Genomic DNA, 21,127 nt, shown 5'->3' with positions numbered 1-21,127 from the left:
ATATTTGCTAGAAGCCTGATGCACGAAGATTTGTGCTAGAATGGGCTTTCCTTTCCCTGGCTGCCTGCACCACCTTTCCACTCCGGCCCAGCCTGCCCCTTTCCGCTCAAGCCCAGGAGCCGCCTCTTTCTGCTCCAGCCCGGCCTTCCCATGCTGCACAGAGGCCCTGAGAGACCTGGGGTGGGGCAGAATGCAAGCTCCTGTGTTCACTGGGCGACTGTGTATGCAAATTGACTGCCTCTTTGTTGGGTTAATTTGCATATCACTCCTGATCATATTGGAGGTACGGTCATTTTACATGTTTGTCTATTATTAGGTGAGATTGTCATTTTTAAACTATATTCCTCTGTTTTCCCCCTCCTCCTTCTCTTCTTCTTCTTCATGGAATCCTTTAAAATTTCTTGGACTACTGCATTAGTGGCCACAAATTCCTTTATATTTTCTTGTCTGGGAGGGTTTTATTTCTCCTTCATTTTTAAGTGATAGCTTTGCTGTGTAAAGTCACATTGGTTGAAGTGTGTGCTTTTCATTACTTTGAATATATCATGCCAGTCCCTTCTGGCCTAAAATGTTTCTGTTGAGAAATCAGATGATAGTGTTATGGAAGCTCCCTTGTAGGTAACTGACTTCCTTTACCTTACAGCTTTTAAGAATTTCTCTTCATCTTTAACTTTTGCTATTTTAATTATGATGTGTCCTGGTATGGGCATCTTTGGGTCCATCTTTTTTTGGGCTCTCTGTGCTTCCTGGACTCGTATGTTTTTTCTTCACCAGGTTAGGGAAGTTTTCAGTAATTGTTTCTTTAAATAATTTCTGGGCCCTTTGATCTCTCTCTTCTCCTTCTGGGACTGTGATGATATGGATGTTGTTACACTTCATGTTGTTCCAAAGTTCCCTTAAATTATCCACATTTTTTAAAAAATTGTTTTTGTTTTTGCTGCTTTGATTGGGTGTTTTTATCCACCTTGTCTTCCAATCACTGATTTGATCCTCTGTTTCATTGAGGCTACTGTTCATTCCTCCCACTGTATTCTTTATTTCAGATCTGGAATTCTTCATTTCTGACTTTATTATGGTTTCTAAGCCCCTTTTCATGCTAATAAGCATCCTTATAATTATTACTCTGAACTCTATATCTGATATATTTATTTTTCAGCTCCTCTTCTGAAAAATTATCTTGTTCTTTCATTTGGGGCCTGTTTCTTTGTCTCCCCATTTGGCTTCCCCTTTATTTGTGTCTGTAAGTATTGGGTAAATCTTCTGTGACTCCCAGTCTTGGTATGGTGGCTTTATAGAGGAGGTGACCTGTGTGGCCCAGAGATGCAGTCTCCCTGATCACCAGCCCTGGGTGCTCTAATGATGTCCCTTGTGTGCTTTATTTAGACCCTCTTTTTGTAAATGAGTTTTGATTGCTATTGGCTCATTTGTGCATGGGATCAACCTTCAGGCTGGCTGACAGTGAGACTCAACCCCCAACACAGTGTGCAGGCTGTTGTTCGGTACTGATCACATGAAGTGGATTCACCTCAGCAGTGATGGTGCTGCCAACACCTCCCTGAGGATGTGCTGCTTGTGAGGCTTATTGGACTCTGCTCTGCTGTTGTCTGAAGCTTGCCTCTAGGTGGGCTGGATCTGGGGCTCTTCGCAGGGACCTGGTGCAGGCCAAATCAGATGCTGCCTGTGACTGGCTCTGGACAACCTGTTTGGAGCCATCAGCCATCCACAGCTTGTGGCTCCCTCTGCTGGACCTACGTGCATGTGGAAAGGACCAAGCTATGCACCCAGGGATCCACCTCTCATTCATTTTCATTTAAAGTATTTATTGATTGCTTGTAGTTATAATATTTCCATGTTACTAGTTATTTTCTGACTTTGTTGTTGTTCTGTTTCTTTATTATTCTTTTGTATGTTGATGATTTTCTGTAGTGTTCTATTTGGATTATTTTCTTTTTATTACTTGTATATCTCTTGTAGATTTTTGGTCTGTGGTTACTTATGCTTCATATATATCAAGCTATGTTTATAGCCATCTATTTTAACCTAATATTTGCTTGCATTTGAACACATTCTGAAATGATTATTCTTTTTACTTACCTCCTCCATGTTTATACTTTTGTAATTATTATTTTTTGTGTGTGTTTAAATTTACTGTTGTAAATACACATGATTTTCTTAGTTTTGCCTTTTACCTTCTGTACTAGCTTTATAATTGATTGATTCACTGTTTTTATTATGTGTTAACCATTGTAAGTGAGAGTTTTTTCTTTATACTCCTTTCTTATTCATTTTTTTTTAATCTTTTCTTCTTCTTTGAGAAATCCCTTTAACATTTATTATAATACTGGTTTGGTGGTGATGAACTCCTTTAGCTTCTTCTGGGCTGAGAAGCTCTTTATCTCTCTATCAAGGCTAAGCCATAGCCTTGCTGGATAGAATAATCTTGGTTGTAAGTCCTGCTTCATAACATTGACTATTTTGTACCAATCCCTTATGGCCTGCAACATTTTTGTTGAGAAATCAGCAGACAGTCTTATGGGAACGCTCTTGTAGGTAACTAACTGCTTCTTTTCTTGCTACTTTCAAGAGATTCTCTCTGTCTTTAATCTTTGGCATTTTAATTATATGCTTCTTGGTGTAGGCCCCTTTGGGTACATCTTGTTTTGAACTCTGCAATTCCTGGACTTTTTTGTTACACCCTATGATTCAAATGTTGTCCTAGAGGTTCCTTAAACTGTCCTCACTTTTTAAAAATTCTTCTTTTCAAAGAGCTGTTCTTTGGGTGTTTTCTGTTTGCTTGTCTTCCAGATCAGTGATATGACACTCCACTTCATCTAATCTGCTGTTGATTCCATCTAATGTATTCTTCATTTCTGTTATTGTATTCTTCATTTTTGATAGGCTTTTTCCTATTGTTTCTAGTATAAGTTTTATTAAGTTCATTTATTCTTAAGTTCATTGAGCATCCTTATACCATTGTTCTGAATTCTGTACCTGGCAGGTTGCGAGTTTTGTCCTGTTCTTTCATTTGGGACATTTTCTTTTTCTCATTATTTGGCTGCCTCCCTGTGTTTCTACACATCAGGTAGATCTGCTTCATCTTCCCATTTTGGCAGAGCATTTTTATGTAGTCGGGTTTTTGTGTGGCTCAGTGGTGCAAGTCCCTGGTCACCTGAGCTGGGTGTTCCATGGTGTCCCTTGTGTGGATTGAATGTACCCTCCTGTTGTAGTTGATCCTTGATTGCTGTTGACCTATCATTTGGTGGGACTGACCTATGGCTGACTTGATGTGAGTACTGCCTGTGACAATCTGTTGTGTGGGATTCACCTTAGTGTGGTTCTGGTTCCTGTTAAGTCGACACTTTGAGTGTATCATCTGTTGAGCTATTTGGGGGCTGCTCTAATGTGTCTGACATTGGCCACTGGGTATGTTGGTTCTGAGGCCTCCTTGCCATCCGGTGGGATCTCAGGGAATTACCAGGGTGTGGTGAGCTAGCAGTGTTAGCCAGATTAATTGAGACTCAGATTTGGTGCCTGCCTATACCTGCCATCTGTTTGGGGGAAGGGCTCAACAAAGGAAAAATGGCACCTGCAGGCACTTTAGTCCCAGAGAGAATTGACCCTCCAGCCCTTGCTCTGGAGCAGGGCGATTCAGTTCTTCCTCATGTTCCCCACACACTTTTTGAGCTATTGCCCCTTCACTAGAGCTTAGTATGAGTTTTTTTTAAGCAAGTGAGTCTGTGCTCTGCTTGGGCCCTTTAAGAGGAATGCCTGGGATTCCACCCACATGTCCCTTTAAGAAGAGTGCCTGGGAATCGTAGCTGACTTTCACAGAAAGACATTGTGGGGACTACTCTTCTGGCACTGGTAGTCTGGGCTGAAGAACCCTGTGGCGGCTGGGACCCCTCACTCCTCAGGGGGACCTCCATAATCAACATATACCTGCTGATTCTTATCCACCACACAGTGAGGACCAGTCCATTTCACATTCCTGCCAATCTCAGCAGGGCTCTTCGTACATTTTTAGTTATAGGATCCTATTCCGCTAGACTCAGTGGTTCTCAAAGATGGTTGTTCTATAGTTTAGATATAGTTTTGATGAGAAATGGTGATCATGTTGTAGAAGACTAAAGAAACCCAAGTGACACTTAGAAAAATGGAGTCATGCAGCTTTATTACCCGTGGTCTCCAAGGAATTGCCTCTCAAAGTCTGAGCAAACCAATATGGTGGAAGCTCTTCTTTATACCCCTTTGGTGTCTTTGTCCTCCAAATATGGAACAGGACTTCCGGACTTTTCCGGGCTTTGCAAAAAGCCCCAGGTGTTCGGATGGGGGTCTTGAGACCACACTTATGGGCCTGGCCTGGCATCAGCACTGATAACCACCTGCAGGGGTTGTGTATTGTTCAGTTTATGGCCTCAGGTCTTGCAAGACCAGATTGTAGGAAAGGAGCAGTGACTTAATTATAAGCTATTAAGAATGTACATTAGGGTTCTGGCACAGATTCAGATTGCTTGGACATCCCCCCCTCCAATGTGTTGTTTTCCCCATCAAGCACAGCATTTACTTACTCTTTCATCTGGACCAGAATCAGGAGTGCCCTGCAAGACATGATTACCTTTAATTTAGAGATAGCAAACCAACAGCCTGAGAGGTGAGTCGTGCTGTCCAAGGTGGCACATGTATCATGTCAAGGCTGGAGTGACACCCAGGTGGCCTGATCCCAAACCTTTCCTTTCACGGAACATCATTGTTTTTAGATCTCTCCCTCATGACACGCGCAGAAATGGAGGTACTTGGGTACTTGCAATTCAAATAAACAGAAGTGGCCTCGATACAAGAAAAATCTGGTAGTGTTGGGTGTTGTGAAATGTTAAAATGGTTCATTATAAGGGTTGGCTATCACTTTCTTTTTACCTATTTAAGATTTGAAGGGCTGGGTTATTATTCTTGAGTGAATGTAAATGTCCTCCTTGCAGTGGAATGGGTACTTGTTAGCATAACATTTTTAAAATAACCCTTCATTGTGGAAAGTATTACATATGTCCCTTTTCCTCCCCATTGACTTTCTCCTGCCCATTCCCACCCACCCCCAGGCCCTCACCGCCCCATTATCTATGTCCATGGGCCATGCATATGTGCACGCAAGGCCTTTGATTGATTACCTCCCTCCTGCCCTTCCCTCCTTCCCTCCATGCTTCCATTGTCCACAAGGATTTTTTTACCAAATGGAGCTGCTTTTCACCTCATCCCTCTGAGGCCTAACAGCTGCAGGTTCAGGTTTGCTGTAATCTACAACCCGCTGCAAAGGTTCCCAACTTCTTGGTTGAAACCAGTAAACCCACATTGCATATGGTTTGCATCTGAGCTGCAGGGAACTAGTGTAACATTTGAATGAAAGAGCCTTCCTCCTGCTCCAGTATCAGTTCCTTAAAGAAAAGTAGCCTCGCCCACCAAAGACGGCTTGGGCTTCCGGGTTCCTGTGGCCCCCTCCCACCGCAGCCCAGGGGCTCCCTCCCTGCTGCAGCCCAAGGTCTCCCTCCCCGTCCGTAGCTGAAGGTCTCCCTCCCCATCTGTAGCCCAAGGTGTTAGGCCCAGATTTCGTGATCCCCAAGGACCACCAGGGAGCCAAGTCCGATGCAATTACAGAAATCCTGAATTCCATGCTAGCATGGGCTCTGTCCCACTTACACCTACAGCATGGCGGAAGAGAGTAGGCTTCAACAGGTCAAGGGGTTTTATAGGGGTGGTGTTGTCACTGCTTTGACTGACCCTGATCGGTTCGGTGAAGGCTAGGCACAAGTTACACAAAATGGAGGATAGCTCTGCCCTGCTCCACCCTGCCCCACAGTACAAAATGGAGCCAGGAGTTAGCCTCGCCCTGCTCTGCCCTCTCATTCCCCCCTTGTCTTATGTGCCTGAGTCAAAACATTGACTCAGCCTACTTCCTTTTAGGGCATTCGCTGTTCTGTTATCTAGTCTTACTTAGCCCTGGACTTTCTCACTGGCTAGTAAAAATGTCAACATGAGTAAGAATCAGCATAAACAACAAATACAGTTACTAAGACCCTTAGTACCACAGTCCCCATCAGTACTGTCCTCACTGAAGTCCAGTTCCCCTCCTGCAGGCATCAAGTCTGCTCCTGGCCTGTGTGGAGCCCAGGCTGGGGATCTCACAGGTGAGGCCACTAGTTGTCAGGATCCAGGCCATGCAGGAGCTGGGAGTCATATAGTCAGGTCTGGGTGCCATCTACTTCAACAGCTGTGGGCGTGCTCAGGATAACAGTGTAGCATCCCTTTGAGTCCTTGGGCAGTGAATTTCTTTACTCACATTAGTTCCCAGGCTACGGGGTCTGTGGTGGGCACTGGCAGTGCATCTGGAACAAGCAAACTGCAGAGCCTGTAAGGACTTGAGCAAGGGATCGGTTACCATACATGATCCCAAAAAGGGGGGAACTCATCCCGGTAGAGGGTACACCTGGCCCATAAGAGGGCGAAGGACAGGGGGTTGGTCCAATTTTTACTGTTCTAGGACACATTTAGTTAAACTCCTTTTCAGAGTCCTGCTCATGCCTGTCCTAAGGCTTGAGCTATACTTTGAAATACCTTGGCTACAAAGATTGGGCTGTTATCTGATTCTATGACTACTGGCAGCCAGAATCTAGGTATAATCTCTTGACTACTATAGAGGCAGTTCCTGTCCCAGTGGGGTATACTTCAACCTCATCTGAAGTGTCTACAAAAACTAGACCTTAAGGCTGGTGGCTTAATCTCTGAAATCCACCTACCAATGCTCTCCTGGGGAAGTTCCCTAGGACCCGAATTCCCAGGGGGACCTCCTTACCTTGCTTAGCATTTACCTGTGCACAGACAGTACTTCTAGCAAGCTTGATAGTATCTGCCTCACAGAAGTTCAGAAGTCTTGGTGACACCTAAGTGGGTAACCTGGTATCACTGGGCAACTAACGTCTGACCTAGAGCCTCTGGGACCAACAGTCTGTCATCTGGAGGGTCCACCAATCATCTGGTCCTTCGGTGGCTTGCTTCTGTTCAGCCGATTTCTTCCAGCTGCAGTTGGTAACCCTCTTTCTCTGTGGATGGCACAGTGTCCCTATCAAAGGGCCTGGATTAAGGCCAAAAGTTCAGAAACTGTGCCCAAATGGTGTGGTTCAGGGTGATTACTGCTGCCTCTACCTCGTCTGGGAATGATGGCAGCACTGTGTCACCTCCATGCAGCCACGAATGGGCTCCTCTGGATCATCATCCAGAAGCAGGCCGGCAGGCTGACAGCCAGTGTAGCTCCTGGCCCAGAGTCTGCTTATCTGCCTCCTTCACCAGCAATGCAGTGGTGGCCACTGCCCGGAGGCACTCTGGCCACCCTGCTGCCACAGGGTCCAATCTCTTAGGCAACAGGTCTCTTCCAGGGACTTAGAGTCTGAGTGAGAACCCCATTGGCAATGCCCCTTACCTCACTCACATAGAGGTGGAAGGGCTTCACGATGTCTGGCAAGGCTAGGGCAGGTGCTAAGACGAGAGCCTTCTCAAAGGCCCATTGTTCTACTTTGATCCAGTTCAGCAGCTGCATTCTCTCAGTATGTGTTCCTTACGAGGTCCACAGTCCTTCTTTGATGTCCAAGGAAAACAGGTAGTTTGTCTGGTGGCTCCCTGGACTGATGTGCAGGTCCTATTGGCTCTGTTAAGACTGAATAGGCTGCCCCAGTGTCCACCAGGAAACTAACAGGTTTGCCTCTCCTAGCTAACCTATCAGGACATTCTCTTTCTGTGCTCTTCTTTTTCATCACATGTACAACCTTTACAAAAATATTTATCAAATTAACTTTTAAACCTTCTTTCTATATCCTTCAAAAATACATAACCATGCCTCAAATCTTATAGAAAAGGCAAGGGAGGAGGGAGTCTGCCCAGTACCCTGTTCTCAGGCCTCCAGCTGCATGAAATTTAAAATGCCACACTTTCCCTACAGATACAGATCTAGTTGCATCTCTAAGCCCCCTAACAGAACACCGGTTAAAAGTGTCCAAGCAGTTGCTGGGGGTTAAATCACACAAATAATTATTCTCACACTGTTTTAAATCCTTAAAATATAAATCAAACATCACACTAATATAACTATAACAATCTAATTGGGGGGCAGGGGGTCACAAGAGAATTTTTCTCCTTGTCCCTGCCACCGTTACTCAAAACAACCCCTGGACTCCGGGTGGGCAGAGGCAGGGAGGCGTGGCTCAGGTCCCAGATGGCGAAGGTGCTCCCACCGAGGCATTTTCATCCGGCAGTCCACTCTGTTCCCACTGGGAAAGGCACTTGCCTCCTGCTAGTAGAGGGACTGGTGACCCCTACATTGCAATCAGACTCCCTGAATTTTCTGAAAAGCCGTCTGCTTGAGGGTATTTCTTCTAAAGATTTGACAATGTACTGTAATCATTAATCACATCAACCTTAAATGGCCAATTGAGACAAACAGTAGTTAACTTTAGAATTTGGTCCCTGGTTTTAACCTTTTGGACCACAATTGTTACAACTTCATACTTTTAAATTAATAAACATAGACATACCAAACAAGTAATACATCTTGAATTCTTAATTATTTACTCTAGGTATTTAATTACCACATTTATATAACTTCTCCCAATTTAATTTATACTTTGAACTTTTAAAGCTGGCAAGTCAAATATTGGATTGCCAGATGTCTCTCCCTTCCCCCACATCCTACTTACTTTGGGAGAAGTTTCAGCAACAGATTTGTCAACACATTTTTTTCATGCTTAATAAATAAAGACAGATCTCAAATTTTTTTCTTTCTTTTTTGCTTTCTGAAGTAATAACTAGCACCCAATTTGGCCAAGATAACACCCAATTTGCAAGTCCTTTTATAATTTTTAAACAAAGCATTGAGTAATATCATTGCAGGAGAGCAGATAGATTTACCCTCTCCTGCCACCTTTGAATTTCTCTGCACCAGATGTGGTTTCAGCTTCTTGTGGAGTTTTTTTGTGGAGTTTCACTTCAGTGGAGTTTCACTTCTTATTACAGATTTTAAATTCCAAATACAAACTAAGATTTTAATTTGAACAAGAAACCACATTCTTTAAGCATATCCAAATCCCAAAACTTTCAGAGCTCGCAAGTCAAACATCCAGCAATTCCCCATTAATAAACTTTTATATTTTCAGGAATAAATTCCAAAATCCAACAATTAAACCATGTTTTGTTTTTCTCTGCCCAGGGAAACTGGGAGCTATTCACATGGAAACTTGTCCCTTGGCTAGCCATTCAAATGCAAATGAACACATTCTTTAAAGATAGCTGAAGACTCTCAGCCATTCATATGTAAACTCAGGGTGGGAAATTTCAAAAGAACTTTTTGGGAAACTAGCTTTAATTTATCTCCCAGTTCATCTCCACCATCCTTAAAACTCATTCTGTACACAGAAAAGAGTTAAGCCCAGCCCAAAACTATGGCACTCATTTTGAGCCGACCTTTCCGCCTGACATGAGTACAGAAATCCCCAATGTCTAAAAGATGGTGAGTATGAGGTCTCTTCTCCCCTCCCCCACCTCCTGCCTGCTCTGGGGGAAAGAATCAGCAAATTTACAAACAAGAGCAAACTGAAACCCTTAGTTACACAACCAAACAAACAGGGAACACAGAAACAGACAGAGGGCCCCTGAGAACAGTCTTCCAACTCCGTGGAAGCAAAACCAAACGACAGCCTTATGCCAACGGGTGGCCCTCTGACATTGAAAGCTGGCCACTCACTAGAATAAGAAGTCTGCCATTGGCCCTTCCGGACCTCCACAAATCAGACATCGGCCTCACGCCGATCACCGTTTCCACTTCTCTCCTGCCTGTGAGGGGCCCCCTGGGAGAGGTTTCCACTTCTCTCCTGCCTGTGAGGGGCCCCCTGGGAGGTCGGAACATCTTCCGAGTCCTCCAGCTTGTGGTCTTCCAGCAATGCATTCATCTAGACCTCTTCAGGCACTACCGACACGAGGGGTTTCCACATCCCTCCAGAGTGCTCACACAAGCACACAGACACACACACACTTACTGCGGCCAGTCAGGCTCTCCGGATCGGGGTCCCTCAGGGTCTTGGGGATCCCAGACAAGCCCCCAAATGTTACGCCCAGATTTTGTGATCCCCAAGGACCACCAGGGAGCTGAGTCCGATGCAATTACAGAAAGCCTGAATTCCATGCTAGCATGGGTGCTGTCCCACTCACGCTGACAGCGTGGTGGAAGAGAGCAGGCTTCAACAGGTCAAGGGGTTTTATAAGGGTGGTGTTGTCACTGCTTTAGCTGACCCTGATTGGTTGGGTGAGGGCTAGGGTCCAGTTACACAAAATGAAGGATAGCTCCACCCTGCCCCACAGTACAAAATGGAGTCAGGAGTTAGCCTTGGCCCCCCCTGCCCTCTCAGGAGTCCCTCTCCCTGCCCCCAGCCCCAGTTCACCAGAGCCTCTCTTGCAGCCCAAGCAGCTGTTCTGGAACAGCGACTGCACCCGGCGCTGCCGCTGCTTCCGGCGCAACCTGATCCAGTGCGACCCGCGCCAGTGCAAGTCGGACGAGGAGTGCGCGCTGCGGCACGGGGTGCGCGGCTGCTTCAGCACCCGCACCTCTTACTGCCTGGCGGCGGGCGGTGGTGTCTTCCGCACCTTCGACGGCGCCTTCCTGCGCTTCCCCGCCAACTGTGCCTTCGTGCTCTCCACCATCTGCCAGAAGCTGCCTGACATCTCCTTCCAGCTCATCATCAACTTCGACAAGTGGTCCTCCCCCAACCTCACCGTCATCTCACCCGTCTACTTCTACATCAACGAGGAGCAGATCCTCATCAGTGACCGCAACACTGTCAAGGTGACCACACCCGGTCCCTGGCCCCTGACGACCTGGCGTGAGGGTCACAGCTGCCGCTTCACAGGCACCGTGCACAGATCATCCATTTTATTTGCATTTTAAATTTTAAATATATTGCTATTGGTTTCAGAGAGTAAGGAAGAGGGAGGGAGAGAGAAATATTTGTGATGAGAGAGAATCATTGGCCGGCTGCCTCCTGCACGCCCTCCACTGGGGATGGAGCCTGCAGCCTGGGCCTGTGCCCTAACCAGACCCAGATCTGAGGCCCTCAGCCTGCAGGCCCATGCTCTGTCCACTGAGCCAGCCGGCCAGGGCAGAGCCCAGGTCTTAGAGTCAGTATAAAGGTCCCATGAGTGCAGGGACAGGCCCTTTGTCCCTGTGCGGACAGTCTGAGGCCCCGGGGCTTGGCAGGATCTGGAGTGCGATGATGCCGGTGACGGTGGAGCTTCAGGCGACACCGTGGCAGAGGCTCACTCTCTCCGGATTCATCCCGTGAGCAGCGCATTTGAGCCTTTACAGTCATTCTGGTTCTGCCCACCTACACGCAGACTAGCTCTTCCATCTCTGCCATCCTTCCAGAAGCTGAGAGAAGCGAGCATTGGCCTGAAAACGCAAGTACCTAGACCACACCCTGAGGGAGGGCACACCCCACCAGGACAGGGCCCAGAGGACATGCCAGCGGCAGGCACATGATGGGAGGGGTGCTGTCCTCACTGCTGGCTTCCCCAGGCAGCTGCCGGGCTCCTTGCATCTGGGACATGTGGAAAGATGAATAAATACACGCGTGAGCCTCAGCCCACCCACATGAACAGGCCTCTGTACTTGAGTCCTCACACCCCTTCCCTTTAAGATGTAACCTGCTCTGGTGAGCTGTTGTCAGGGACTCTAGCCTCAGGTGAACCGGCTGTGGCCACAGGTGGACCTGAGGATGCAGTCAGAGCTCGAAGCTCTGTGACAGTCGGGAGGGCAGGGATGGACCAGGCACACACGAGCGTTTGCTGGAATTGAACTCTGTGTGTGTGTGTGTGTGTGTGTGTGTGTGTGTGTGTGTGTGTGTGTGTGTGTTCCAGCTCTGGCTTAGGTAAGAGAGTGTCGAACCATCATCATGTAGTTTAGTATCCAGAGTTAGGCAAAGGCCTGGCAGTATTTTCTAAGCTTAAAGAAGGCGTTTACATTCTACTGCTGCCTTTTAACTTCAGGGAAAGCTGCTACAGTTCCTTTTGCAAACTGGCCCACGTAGATACAGTGACACTCGTCCAGAACCCAGAGCCAGAGGTGACCTAGCCACCCAACACAGCAAAGCTGACATTGTTGCTGAATAAAACACTCCACGCTGCTAAAATAGAAAGTAATCATATTTTTAAAGGCTCCTGATTTTTTAGGAAATAAAATTTAGCCAAAACTGGTTTGGCTCAGTGGATAGAGCATCGGTCTGTGGACTGAAGGGTCCCAGGTTCGATTCCAGTCAAGGGCATGTACATTGGTTGCGGGCACATCCCTAGTAGGGGATGTGCAGGAGGCAGCTGGTCGGTTTCTCTCTCATCGATGTTTCTAGCTCTCTATCCTTCTCCCTTCCTCTTTGTAAAAGATGAATAAAATATATATTTTTAAAAAGAAATAAAATTTACTAATAACCTGCAGGTGAAAAAAAATACAATTTGTTTTGTAAGTATAAGAAAAGCATGTTACATTCTATCCTACAGGCTAAGAAAAGAGATTGTTATGAAGCAAGACAGTGATAGATGCAGGAATGCTATGCGGCCGGCTCTCAGGGCTGGACTCCGGTCAGCGGTCAGCATTGGATGCAAGAAGACAGTAAGATAGCTGCGTCCTCCAGCCACGCTGCCATGCCAGCTCCTCAGGGCAGGGCTGGCCTACGTCTCCAGCCATTGTTTATGCTGGAAAGCCACCCTTGGCTGTGGTTACATTTCCTAACGTTTTCTTGCCTCTGCTTTCATATTTTACTTCTTTGTGGGGAACTGTGACCAGTGAAATGAGTAAGTGTCGAACTCTGGAGCAGGGGGCAGCAAAGTACAGGATTTAGCCAATTTACTTGCTGCCTGTGTTTGTAAGTAAAACTTTATTGGAACACAGCCTCAGTGACATCTTGTCTAAAGGCTGCTTTCCTGCCATGAGGTGAGAGTTGAGTAGCAATAGAGACCATAAAACATTAACTCTGGCCTGTTTCGGCCAGTGCTTGCAAACCTCTGCCCTCAGGACCGTTTGCTTTTATTGCCTTCCCTAGGTGAACGGCACTCAGGTGAATGTCCCGTTTATAACTGGGCTGGCAACCAAAATCTACAGCAGCGAGGGGTTCCTGGTGATTGACACCAGCCCCGACATCCAGATTCACTACAACGGCTTCAACGTCATCAAAATCAGCATCAGCGAGAGGCTGCAGAACAAAGTGTGTGGCCTCTGTGGCAACTTCAATGGGGACCTAACTGACGACTACGTGACGCTGCGGGGGAAGCCAGTGGTGAGCAGCGTGGTGCTGGCCCAGAGCTGGAAGACCAACGGCATGCAGAAGAGGTGAGAGGCCGCCACGGGCGCCCCCCCCCCTTTCCCTAGCATCACTTCCTCTTCCTGCACAGAGTGAGCCGAAGTCTATGGCGTTTTCATGACACAAAGAGACACATCAGAGGCCTTGGGGGTGTCTTGTGCGGCAGAGGGAGGGCCTGGGTTAGGTGGTGTCACTGAATTTTCACAGTCTGCCCAGGCTTACACCAATGGCCAACTGGAACCCAAGCACTCCGCGGGGGTGGGATTCAGAGTTAACGCATGAGAAAAGGGCCACAGCTTGCTCCCCAGTGCCGGCCCAGTCGTGTGCTTACTGGGAAGCTTGGGTGTGGTTGCTGGTGACATTGGTAGGAGTCAAAACATCCTCTTTAAACACAGAAGTCTCCAAGGCCCTAACTGTCCCCCCCTCGAACGAGCTCTGTGCACTATTTTCATGGGGGTTCATTAGGGCACATGGGCTGCTGAATGATGATCTGGATCTGCAGACAGACGTCTCCTGCTTGGCACTGCACTTGGCTCTAACGCCATACCTCAGCAATGCCCAGATGTGGACAGAAAGCTTCACACCGGTGTGAGCCTTTCCGGTGTAGTAGTCATCATTACTATCGCTATTTGTTAGATCAACACTTGTTTGTGGTTATTATATCCGTGACACAGTCAGTCACAGCAAAGGTTAATATGTCAGGCTCTGCCTTTGTCTGGTACTAGGCCACCAGGTCAGTCTGATTTTATGCTCACTTTCCCGGCAACATCAACCGAAATGCCCTGAGCTTCCTGCGGTCGCAGGCCAGTTGGTGTTGGGATCGGTGTGGTGTGCTGGCTTCTGGGTCCGCAGAGGAGGCAGCAGATAGATCCCCACCCCCACCCCCAGGGCCCAGGGGCTGCTTTGCTTTCTCTCTGACCCGCCCCCTCGCCCGCAGCTGCAACGAGTTGCAGTTCTCGCAGTACGCAGCCGCCTGCGACAACGTGCACATCCAGAGACTGCAGGGCGACGGCTACTGCCTGAAGCTCACGGACATGAAGGGCTTCTTCCAGCCCTGCTACGGGCTGCTCGACCCGCTGCCCTTCTACGAGTCCTGCTACCTGGACGGCTGCTACAACCACCGGAAGCTGCAGCTGTGCGGCTCGCTGGCGGCCTACGGGGAGGCCTGCCGCTCCCTAGGGATCCTCAGCACCGAGTGGATCGAGAAGGAGAATTGCTGTAAGAGAGCTGTTTTGTTTCTAAGTTAAGGGAGAACAGCCTTGCTGCTGGCGTGGCTCCGCCCCTTTGGCCAGCTGGTCTCAGACCCGCGTCCAGGGTGGGAAAGGTGGCTGCAGCCAGCTCCTGCCCATGTGCGAGGTCCAGAGCACCAGCGGGGGGTGGGGGGGCATTGAGATGAGGCTCTGGGTGGGATGAGCATGTGTACTGACTTGTGAAGTGGAGGGACAGAGTACACATGGCACCGATGCATCTAGGCCCTAAACGCAGCTCCATGCCGCTCCTTTGACATGGCCAGAGCCTGAGTCAGAGGCAGTGTGAGTGGCAAGTGGCAAGCTGAGTTAGGATGGAGTTGGTCGTGTCTGCCTGGATGGAAAGGAAGCTGTGGTTAGAATTATAAAGGAATTTTATATGTACACTAGAAGCCCGGGGCACAACATTTGTGCACTGGCAGTGGGAAGGGGAGTCCTTCAGCCTGGCCTGTGCCCTTTCAAAGTCCAGGATGGGAGTGGGCCCAAGCTGGCAGTCGGACATCCCCCAAAGGGTCCTTAGCACTGCTGTGGAAGCAAGAGAGGCTCCCATGAGGCTGGCTTCTGCATTGAGCGTCTGCCCCCTGGTAGTCAGTGTGCGTTACAGTGACAGGTCATTCCTCCATTCGGTCAATTTGCATATTAGCCTTTTATTATATAGGATAAAATAATTACATATAGCAAAAGGCCAATATGTTAAGTATCTCTCCGCCCATTTGACTGGTCACTATGACACCCACTGATCACCAGGGGGCAGATGCTGAACGCAGGAGCTGTCGTGACCCACACTGGTCATTTACAGAGAAACAACACTGTGGACCTGGTGCTGACAAAGCAACACTCGGCTTTCCCCAAGTGGGACACAGGCCCCACCACCACCCTGGAGTGACACCCACCAAATCACAGCTGATGCTGCCATGGCACAAAATGTGGCCCACAGCCCAGCCCAGCCCAGAAACAGTGGCTGTGGGTGCTAGGTAATGACGTCACATAGCAATACCTGGCTTCCTCTCCCTAGCAACTAGCCTCCTTGAAGTTTCTTCAGCCCAGGGACACAACTTGCTTTATAGCCAGGTGGAAACATTTTACAGTTTAATCAAATGTCTGTGAAGCATTCCACCATGCCTCATCTCATTGATCCTCACAGAAGTCCTGGAATATGGAGATAGGAGACTCGGTAGAATCCTGTTTTCTTTTCATTAGCCAGGAAACGGAGATTTAGAAAACTTAGAAACTTGACCCAACTGAAAAGAAGTAAGAAATGGTGGACCTTGAAAGTAACTTCAGGTTTCCTCACTGTGCAGAATACAGTCAAACACTGGTGCAGTTAAATATTTTACCCTTTGTTCTCTCTGTGTGATCTACAATAATAATCTGCTTCATGCTGATATTTACTGCTGTGTTGCTGACAATTACCTGAAAGAGAAGTTGGGCTGTTTCACTGGGATGGAAAAAGTTTAGCTACATCAGAAAGCAAGTCTAAGCAAGTTTATTATATACGTATAAAAGGTTAAGTTGACTCAAGCATGCGCCATACATAAAAAACTCTTGCTGGTGCCAATTGCACATGTGTGTTTTGATCTGTCATTATTGATTGTGAATTTGGTTGACACTTCTATTATAGAGCTATATAAAAAGGTAAATAGCTATATTGAAATATTTCTTCTAGTTAATTTCCTTTCAATGTGCACGAGTCTGTGCACTGGGCCACTAGTCTATAATAATAAAAGTTTAAGTGACCATCGCAACCGAACAGACAATTGAACAGAATACATGGGGCGACCAGGCCGGCAGGGGGGTTAGTGAGGGGCGACCAAATGACTGAGCAGCAGGCTGTGTGAGGTGGCCAGGCCCGCCCGGGGGACAGTTGGGGGCAACTAGGCTGGCAGGGGGGAGGGGGCGGCTATGGGAGGTTGAGGCACAGCAGGTCACATCCCGTCCAGCCTCTGTGGAGGCATGGCACTGGGGCCCATCTGTCCTGCTTCCTCTGTGGCTACCTCTGGGGTAGGGACAGCACTGGGATTGGGACCACGCAGCACCCTCTCCCGCGGCCTCTTTGGAAGGGCCGAGGCCTCTCCCGCAGTGGCGCCCCTCTGCTCCTACTCGTGCAACAGTTCTAGGGTGTCACTGTGATGTCACCAACCGGGACAGCTCACTGGCCAATGCACTCCTGTGGGTACTTAGCTGTGGTAGCATTGCATATTTGGGGTTCCCCACTTGTCCCTGATCTATAGAGCTGTCATGGTGCCTGGGAGTCCTGGGAGGGGAGAACCAATCTGGGGGAGACGTGGTGTGGTGAAGGCTGGGGCGGGTCCGTGTTGATGGTGGAATGGGTAGGCTGGGACTGGGATCTGGAGACGGTCAGGGCCAGATCTCACCAGGCCGCTGAGGGGTGTGGCATCTGCTGGCCAGTGAGCTGAGGCTGTGGCTCTCTGAGAGCGTGTGCTGCTGGGCTCAGGGGCTTGTTAGGTCCGTGCTCACAGGAGACAGGCCAAGAGATGTGGTGAGAGTTTTAGAAGTTTTATTTTTAATACACACCAGTATATGCATTTCAGCAAGCAAGAGCAGGGCGGGCGGGATATTTATATCTCTAAGTGGGTCGGACGCAAGGGCAGGCAGTTGCAGGAAACTGGGTCTAGCGTTGCTGTTCTCTGCTTAGCTTCTCCTGTGACACCTGAAGTGAGAATAATAGCAGAGAGGGTAGGAGCCTCGAGCGGGGACAATAGGAAGTACTGGGTGCAGTGCAGGGGAGACACTGAGGGCTGGGGAAGGGACAGAATGTGCCAACAGGGTTCGGCTGGCCTGGGACCCACCTGCTCAGGATCCGCTGCTGCCACGTGGCTGCGCGTGGCTCAGCGCCTGGAGGCTGCCGGAACCAGCGTACTCTGCCAGGCCTGCAGCCGTGCCGGCACTGCCTTCCTGCTGCTGCTGCTGCTCCAGGCATCTCTGCGCTGTGCTTCACACTCGCCCGCTGGGGTTGCACCCAGGATTCATGGTGTTCAAGGCCTGGCTCTGGGGTCAGGCCTCCCACTGCTTGGTGCTGCGGAGGGACAGCAGGTCGTGGCCTGCATGGCGTTCAGGTTCAGCAGGCTGGACTAGAGCGGAAGGCCGGGCTGGCTGGCCACATACTAGGCCGTGTGCTATTTGCTGAGAGCAGCCAGCAGCTGAGGGTTTGGCTTGAGGGTGTTGAGCACGTGCCGCTGCTGGGGGAGCTGGGAGACTTCAGTGTCTGCAGCAGCTGGAGAGATGCTCTGAGGTGGCTGCACCTTGGTCTGCAGAAACCTCCCGGTTCTGGCGTGCCTCACGTGGGCTGTTGCTGGGGGGTGGGTGCCGGCTGCCAGGGCTCTAGGGGCAGTATAACAGGCCACTGACCTGGTTTGGTCACCTTCAGGCCCATGGGGGCCATCTGGCTCTGGGGGTCACTGCCTCAGGGGCATACTGTTGTCGGTGCTCACCCAGTACAAGTGCTGCTGCTGCTGCACCTCAGGTGCAATCTGCGGGCACCTCCACTGCTGCCGGTGGGCCGGAGGGGGGAGGAGGGGAAGGGCAGGCACCTGGTTAGTGGGCTTTCCAGTGCACACTGTGGTGTGGCTGAGTTCAGGCCATGCTGGAGAAGCTGGCTAGTGACATGCTCACAGGCGAGGGCTGGGGCAGTCGGGGGCTGTGAGGCCCAGGGGGTGCTGGGAGGCAGTGTGGGGGCTGGGGTGGTACTGAAGGAGGGAAGGCAGACTCGGTTGGGGCCCGGTGCGGAGTGATGGTGGCCTCAACTGGTGCATGAGCTACGCGTGCTGCTGGCAGTGCTGTCTCCTGCCGGTGGAGCTTCTGCTTGACGTTGAGGCAGAAGGGCATGGGGCACGCGTTTTCCTGGCAGCGTTGGGCATGGAGGAAGCAAAGGGCCATGAGCTGCTCACACCCGCACCCCCCACTGGTCTTGCGCTGGCAGCCCTCGCTGTGTGCACAGCCCACCGCACCCTCTGGGGATGGCTGCGGGCAAGTGGCATCGCCGCACTGGCGGCATGCCTCCGGGACTGGGTGCAGTGCTGGGTGGCCCAGAGGCTCCTGAACTGTGGCTCCCCCTGGTGCCGCCTCAGGGCCTCTTCATCCAGGCCCAGCCCCCCCTTCACCATCTCCTGGGTGAGGCCCTTTGTGCTGTAGCAGCTGATGCCAAGGTCTTAGTCCTCGCACCCACCCACTGCCACCCCCTACAGAGCGGAGGCGGTACTGCTGCTCGGCTCCCGCTCCCTTGGCAGCGCAGCCACTCCCCCATGGCCCTAGGCCCTTGCAGGCACTGTGGCTTTGACGGATGGATGTCCGGATTGACGTCCGGAAGCTGTCGCTCTAATTAGCATATTACCCATTTATTAGCATCGATGCTAAAAGCCCTGTGCACGAAATTCATGCATGGGGTGGGGGAGGTCCCTCAGCCAGGCCTGTACCTTCTCACAATCTGGGACCCCTCGGGGGATGTCTGACTGCTGGTTTAGGCCCGATCCCACCCTCAGGGATAGGACCTAAATCAGCAGTCAGACATCCCTCTCACAATCTGGGATTACTGGCTCCTAACCGCCCACCTGCCTGCCTGCCTGATCACCCCAACTGCCTCTGCCTTGGCCCCTGTCTTGACGGCTTCATCTGGAAGGATGTCCAGAATGATGTCCAGAAGGTCATTGGGCTGTCCAGTCTAATTATCATATTATGCTTTTATAATTATAGATATCCATTATTCTATCTGTTCATTTTCTTACCATGTTAATCAAATGGAGCGAATATATATAAACATATACAAACGTCATATGCATTTATGTGTGACCCTATACACAAGTGGCTACTCTGTCCCATGATGTGGTGAGACATGCCTGTAGCAGGAGGCGTGGTGTTGCCTGACACGCACTCCCCGTGGGGTGCACACGACGCCAGGAAACTGCCGCTCGAAGGCACTGCGCAGGCGTCCAGACAGGAAGCGTGAAGCTGACGCGGTCAGAGACAGTGTGTCCAAACCGAAAACCAGGCAGCTGAGTGCAGCACGCACCCAGCGGTTTCAAAATCTCTTAGAATGACCGGTCTCCCCAGGACATCGACAGAAATGCTTTGTTTGGTCATTTTAATATGTTGTGTTAACAAGCAATACTTTAACTTTAAAATTAACTGCGCTAAACTTTTTTATTATCAAATAAAAAAAAACTCATGAGATTTTGTTTTTAACTTCAAAAGCCCCTCGTACAGGGCTAGCTGAGGCACCACTGGCAGATGGGCCTCGGTTTCGATCGCAGGGAGCGGTTTCCTTCCTGGGGGCCAAGTCCTCTGTGGGGCCGGCTGTGCTCCTTCAATAGCTGTCCTCGGTGCTGAAGGCCGTCTTCCAGGCTCACCTGGCACCAGGCGGCGGGGTGGTGTCTCCGCTTACCGGGCCTCGCCCTGGCAGGGAGAGGGGCAGCGGTCCCCTCACCGCAGCCTCACGCCCCCCCCTCCCCCCCCCCCCCCCCCCCGCTTCACTGTCAGCCGCAGGGGTGGGGCGGCGGTGTCTCCAGCGCTCACCTCCTGCCATGAAAGACAGGAATCTGACATCGAACAGGGAGAGACGCTTTAACGGAAGGGAATGGCCCCGGTGCGAGGTTCACACTCACTGCTGCTGCTCCGGGGGTGGCTGCCCCCTTGCCCGGAGCTGTTCTGTTCCTCGGGTGCAGACGGACGTTCACACACGGCCTCACCCTTTGGGCAGAGTGTGTGGGCGGCCTGCGAGCTGTGTGAGGTTTGGTGTCTGTCACACACTCCAGGAGGAGCTGATGGGGAGGCGGACGGTGCCCTGGGCTTCGGGACTCACTGGCCTGAGGCTGTCTCTTGGCGTGGACGTGCCCAGTGCCGGCGGGAGGGGCTGGCGCTGGGACAGAGACGGCGAGTCATCAGAGCACATGCCCTGGCAGCGGCCAGGCCGCCCGCGGGGTCGGCAGAGACCATGGGGCGTCACCCCAGACGCAGCACCGCGGGGACCGGGGACCGGGCGAGGGCGCCGTGGAGCCGGGGCGGTGCTGCCGCAGAGCGCTGAGGGGGAGGCCATCCGCCCGCACACGCGGGGCCGCCCGCTGCCCGCTGCCCGCTGCGCTCCTGTGTGTCCGCCCGTGGCCGCTGTCCACCTCACAGCTCCACGCGCCACGGCCAGAGTGCCCACGGCGCTGCGTGGTGGTGTGGAGTCACGTGTGCGCGTTCCTTTCTCCCTTTTAGCAGGAGTGGTGGAGGACCCTTGCGTGGGCGCCGACTGTCCCAACCGCACCTGCGAGCTGGACAACGGCGGGGAGCTGTGCGGCTGCATCGAGCCGCCACCCTACGGGAACAGTGAGTGACCCTGCCCCCAACACTAAGTGACCCTGCCCCCAAACCCCCAACACTGAGTGACCCTGCCCCACCCCCAACACTGAGTGACCCTGTCCCCACCCCCAACACTGAGTGACCCTGCCCCCAAACCCCCCAACACTGAGTGACCCTGCCCCCCAAACCCCCAACACTGAGTGACCC

General features: G+C 50.6%; 1 protein-coding gene across 2 annotated transcripts in view; it reads left to right on the top strand.

Annotated features, from left to right (window-relative positions):
* Positions 1-21,127, top strand: part of TECTA (tectorin alpha) — a gene marked incomplete at its 5' end in the record, with an annotated part of 118,912 nt that overhangs the window by 69,008 nt on the left and 28,777 nt on the right. Inside the window, 4 exons of one of the 2 annotated variants that reach the window (XM_084868413.1) lie at positions 10,490-10,873; positions 13,119-13,405; positions 14,314-14,594; positions 20,837-20,947. In XM_084868413.1, the coding sequence (XP_084724539.1) occupies positions 10,490-10,873; positions 13,119-13,405; positions 14,314-14,594; positions 20,837-20,947 (1,063 nt within the window). Of the gene's footprint in view, positions 1-10,489; positions 10,874-13,118; positions 13,406-14,271; positions 14,595-20,836; positions 20,948-21,127 lie in introns of both variants that reach the window. The other variant, XM_084868412.1, reaches the window with a different exon arrangement.

Source organism: Pipistrellus hanaki, assembly GCF_964339955.1.
Source record: "Pipistrellus hanaki genome assembly, chromosome: 19".
Lineage (NCBI taxonomy): Eukaryota > Metazoa > Chordata > Mammalia > Chiroptera > Vespertilionidae > Pipistrellus > Pipistrellus hanaki.
The sequence above is the reverse complement of the archived record's forward strand: the minus strand, read 5'-3'. Positions and strand labels throughout refer to the sequence as shown.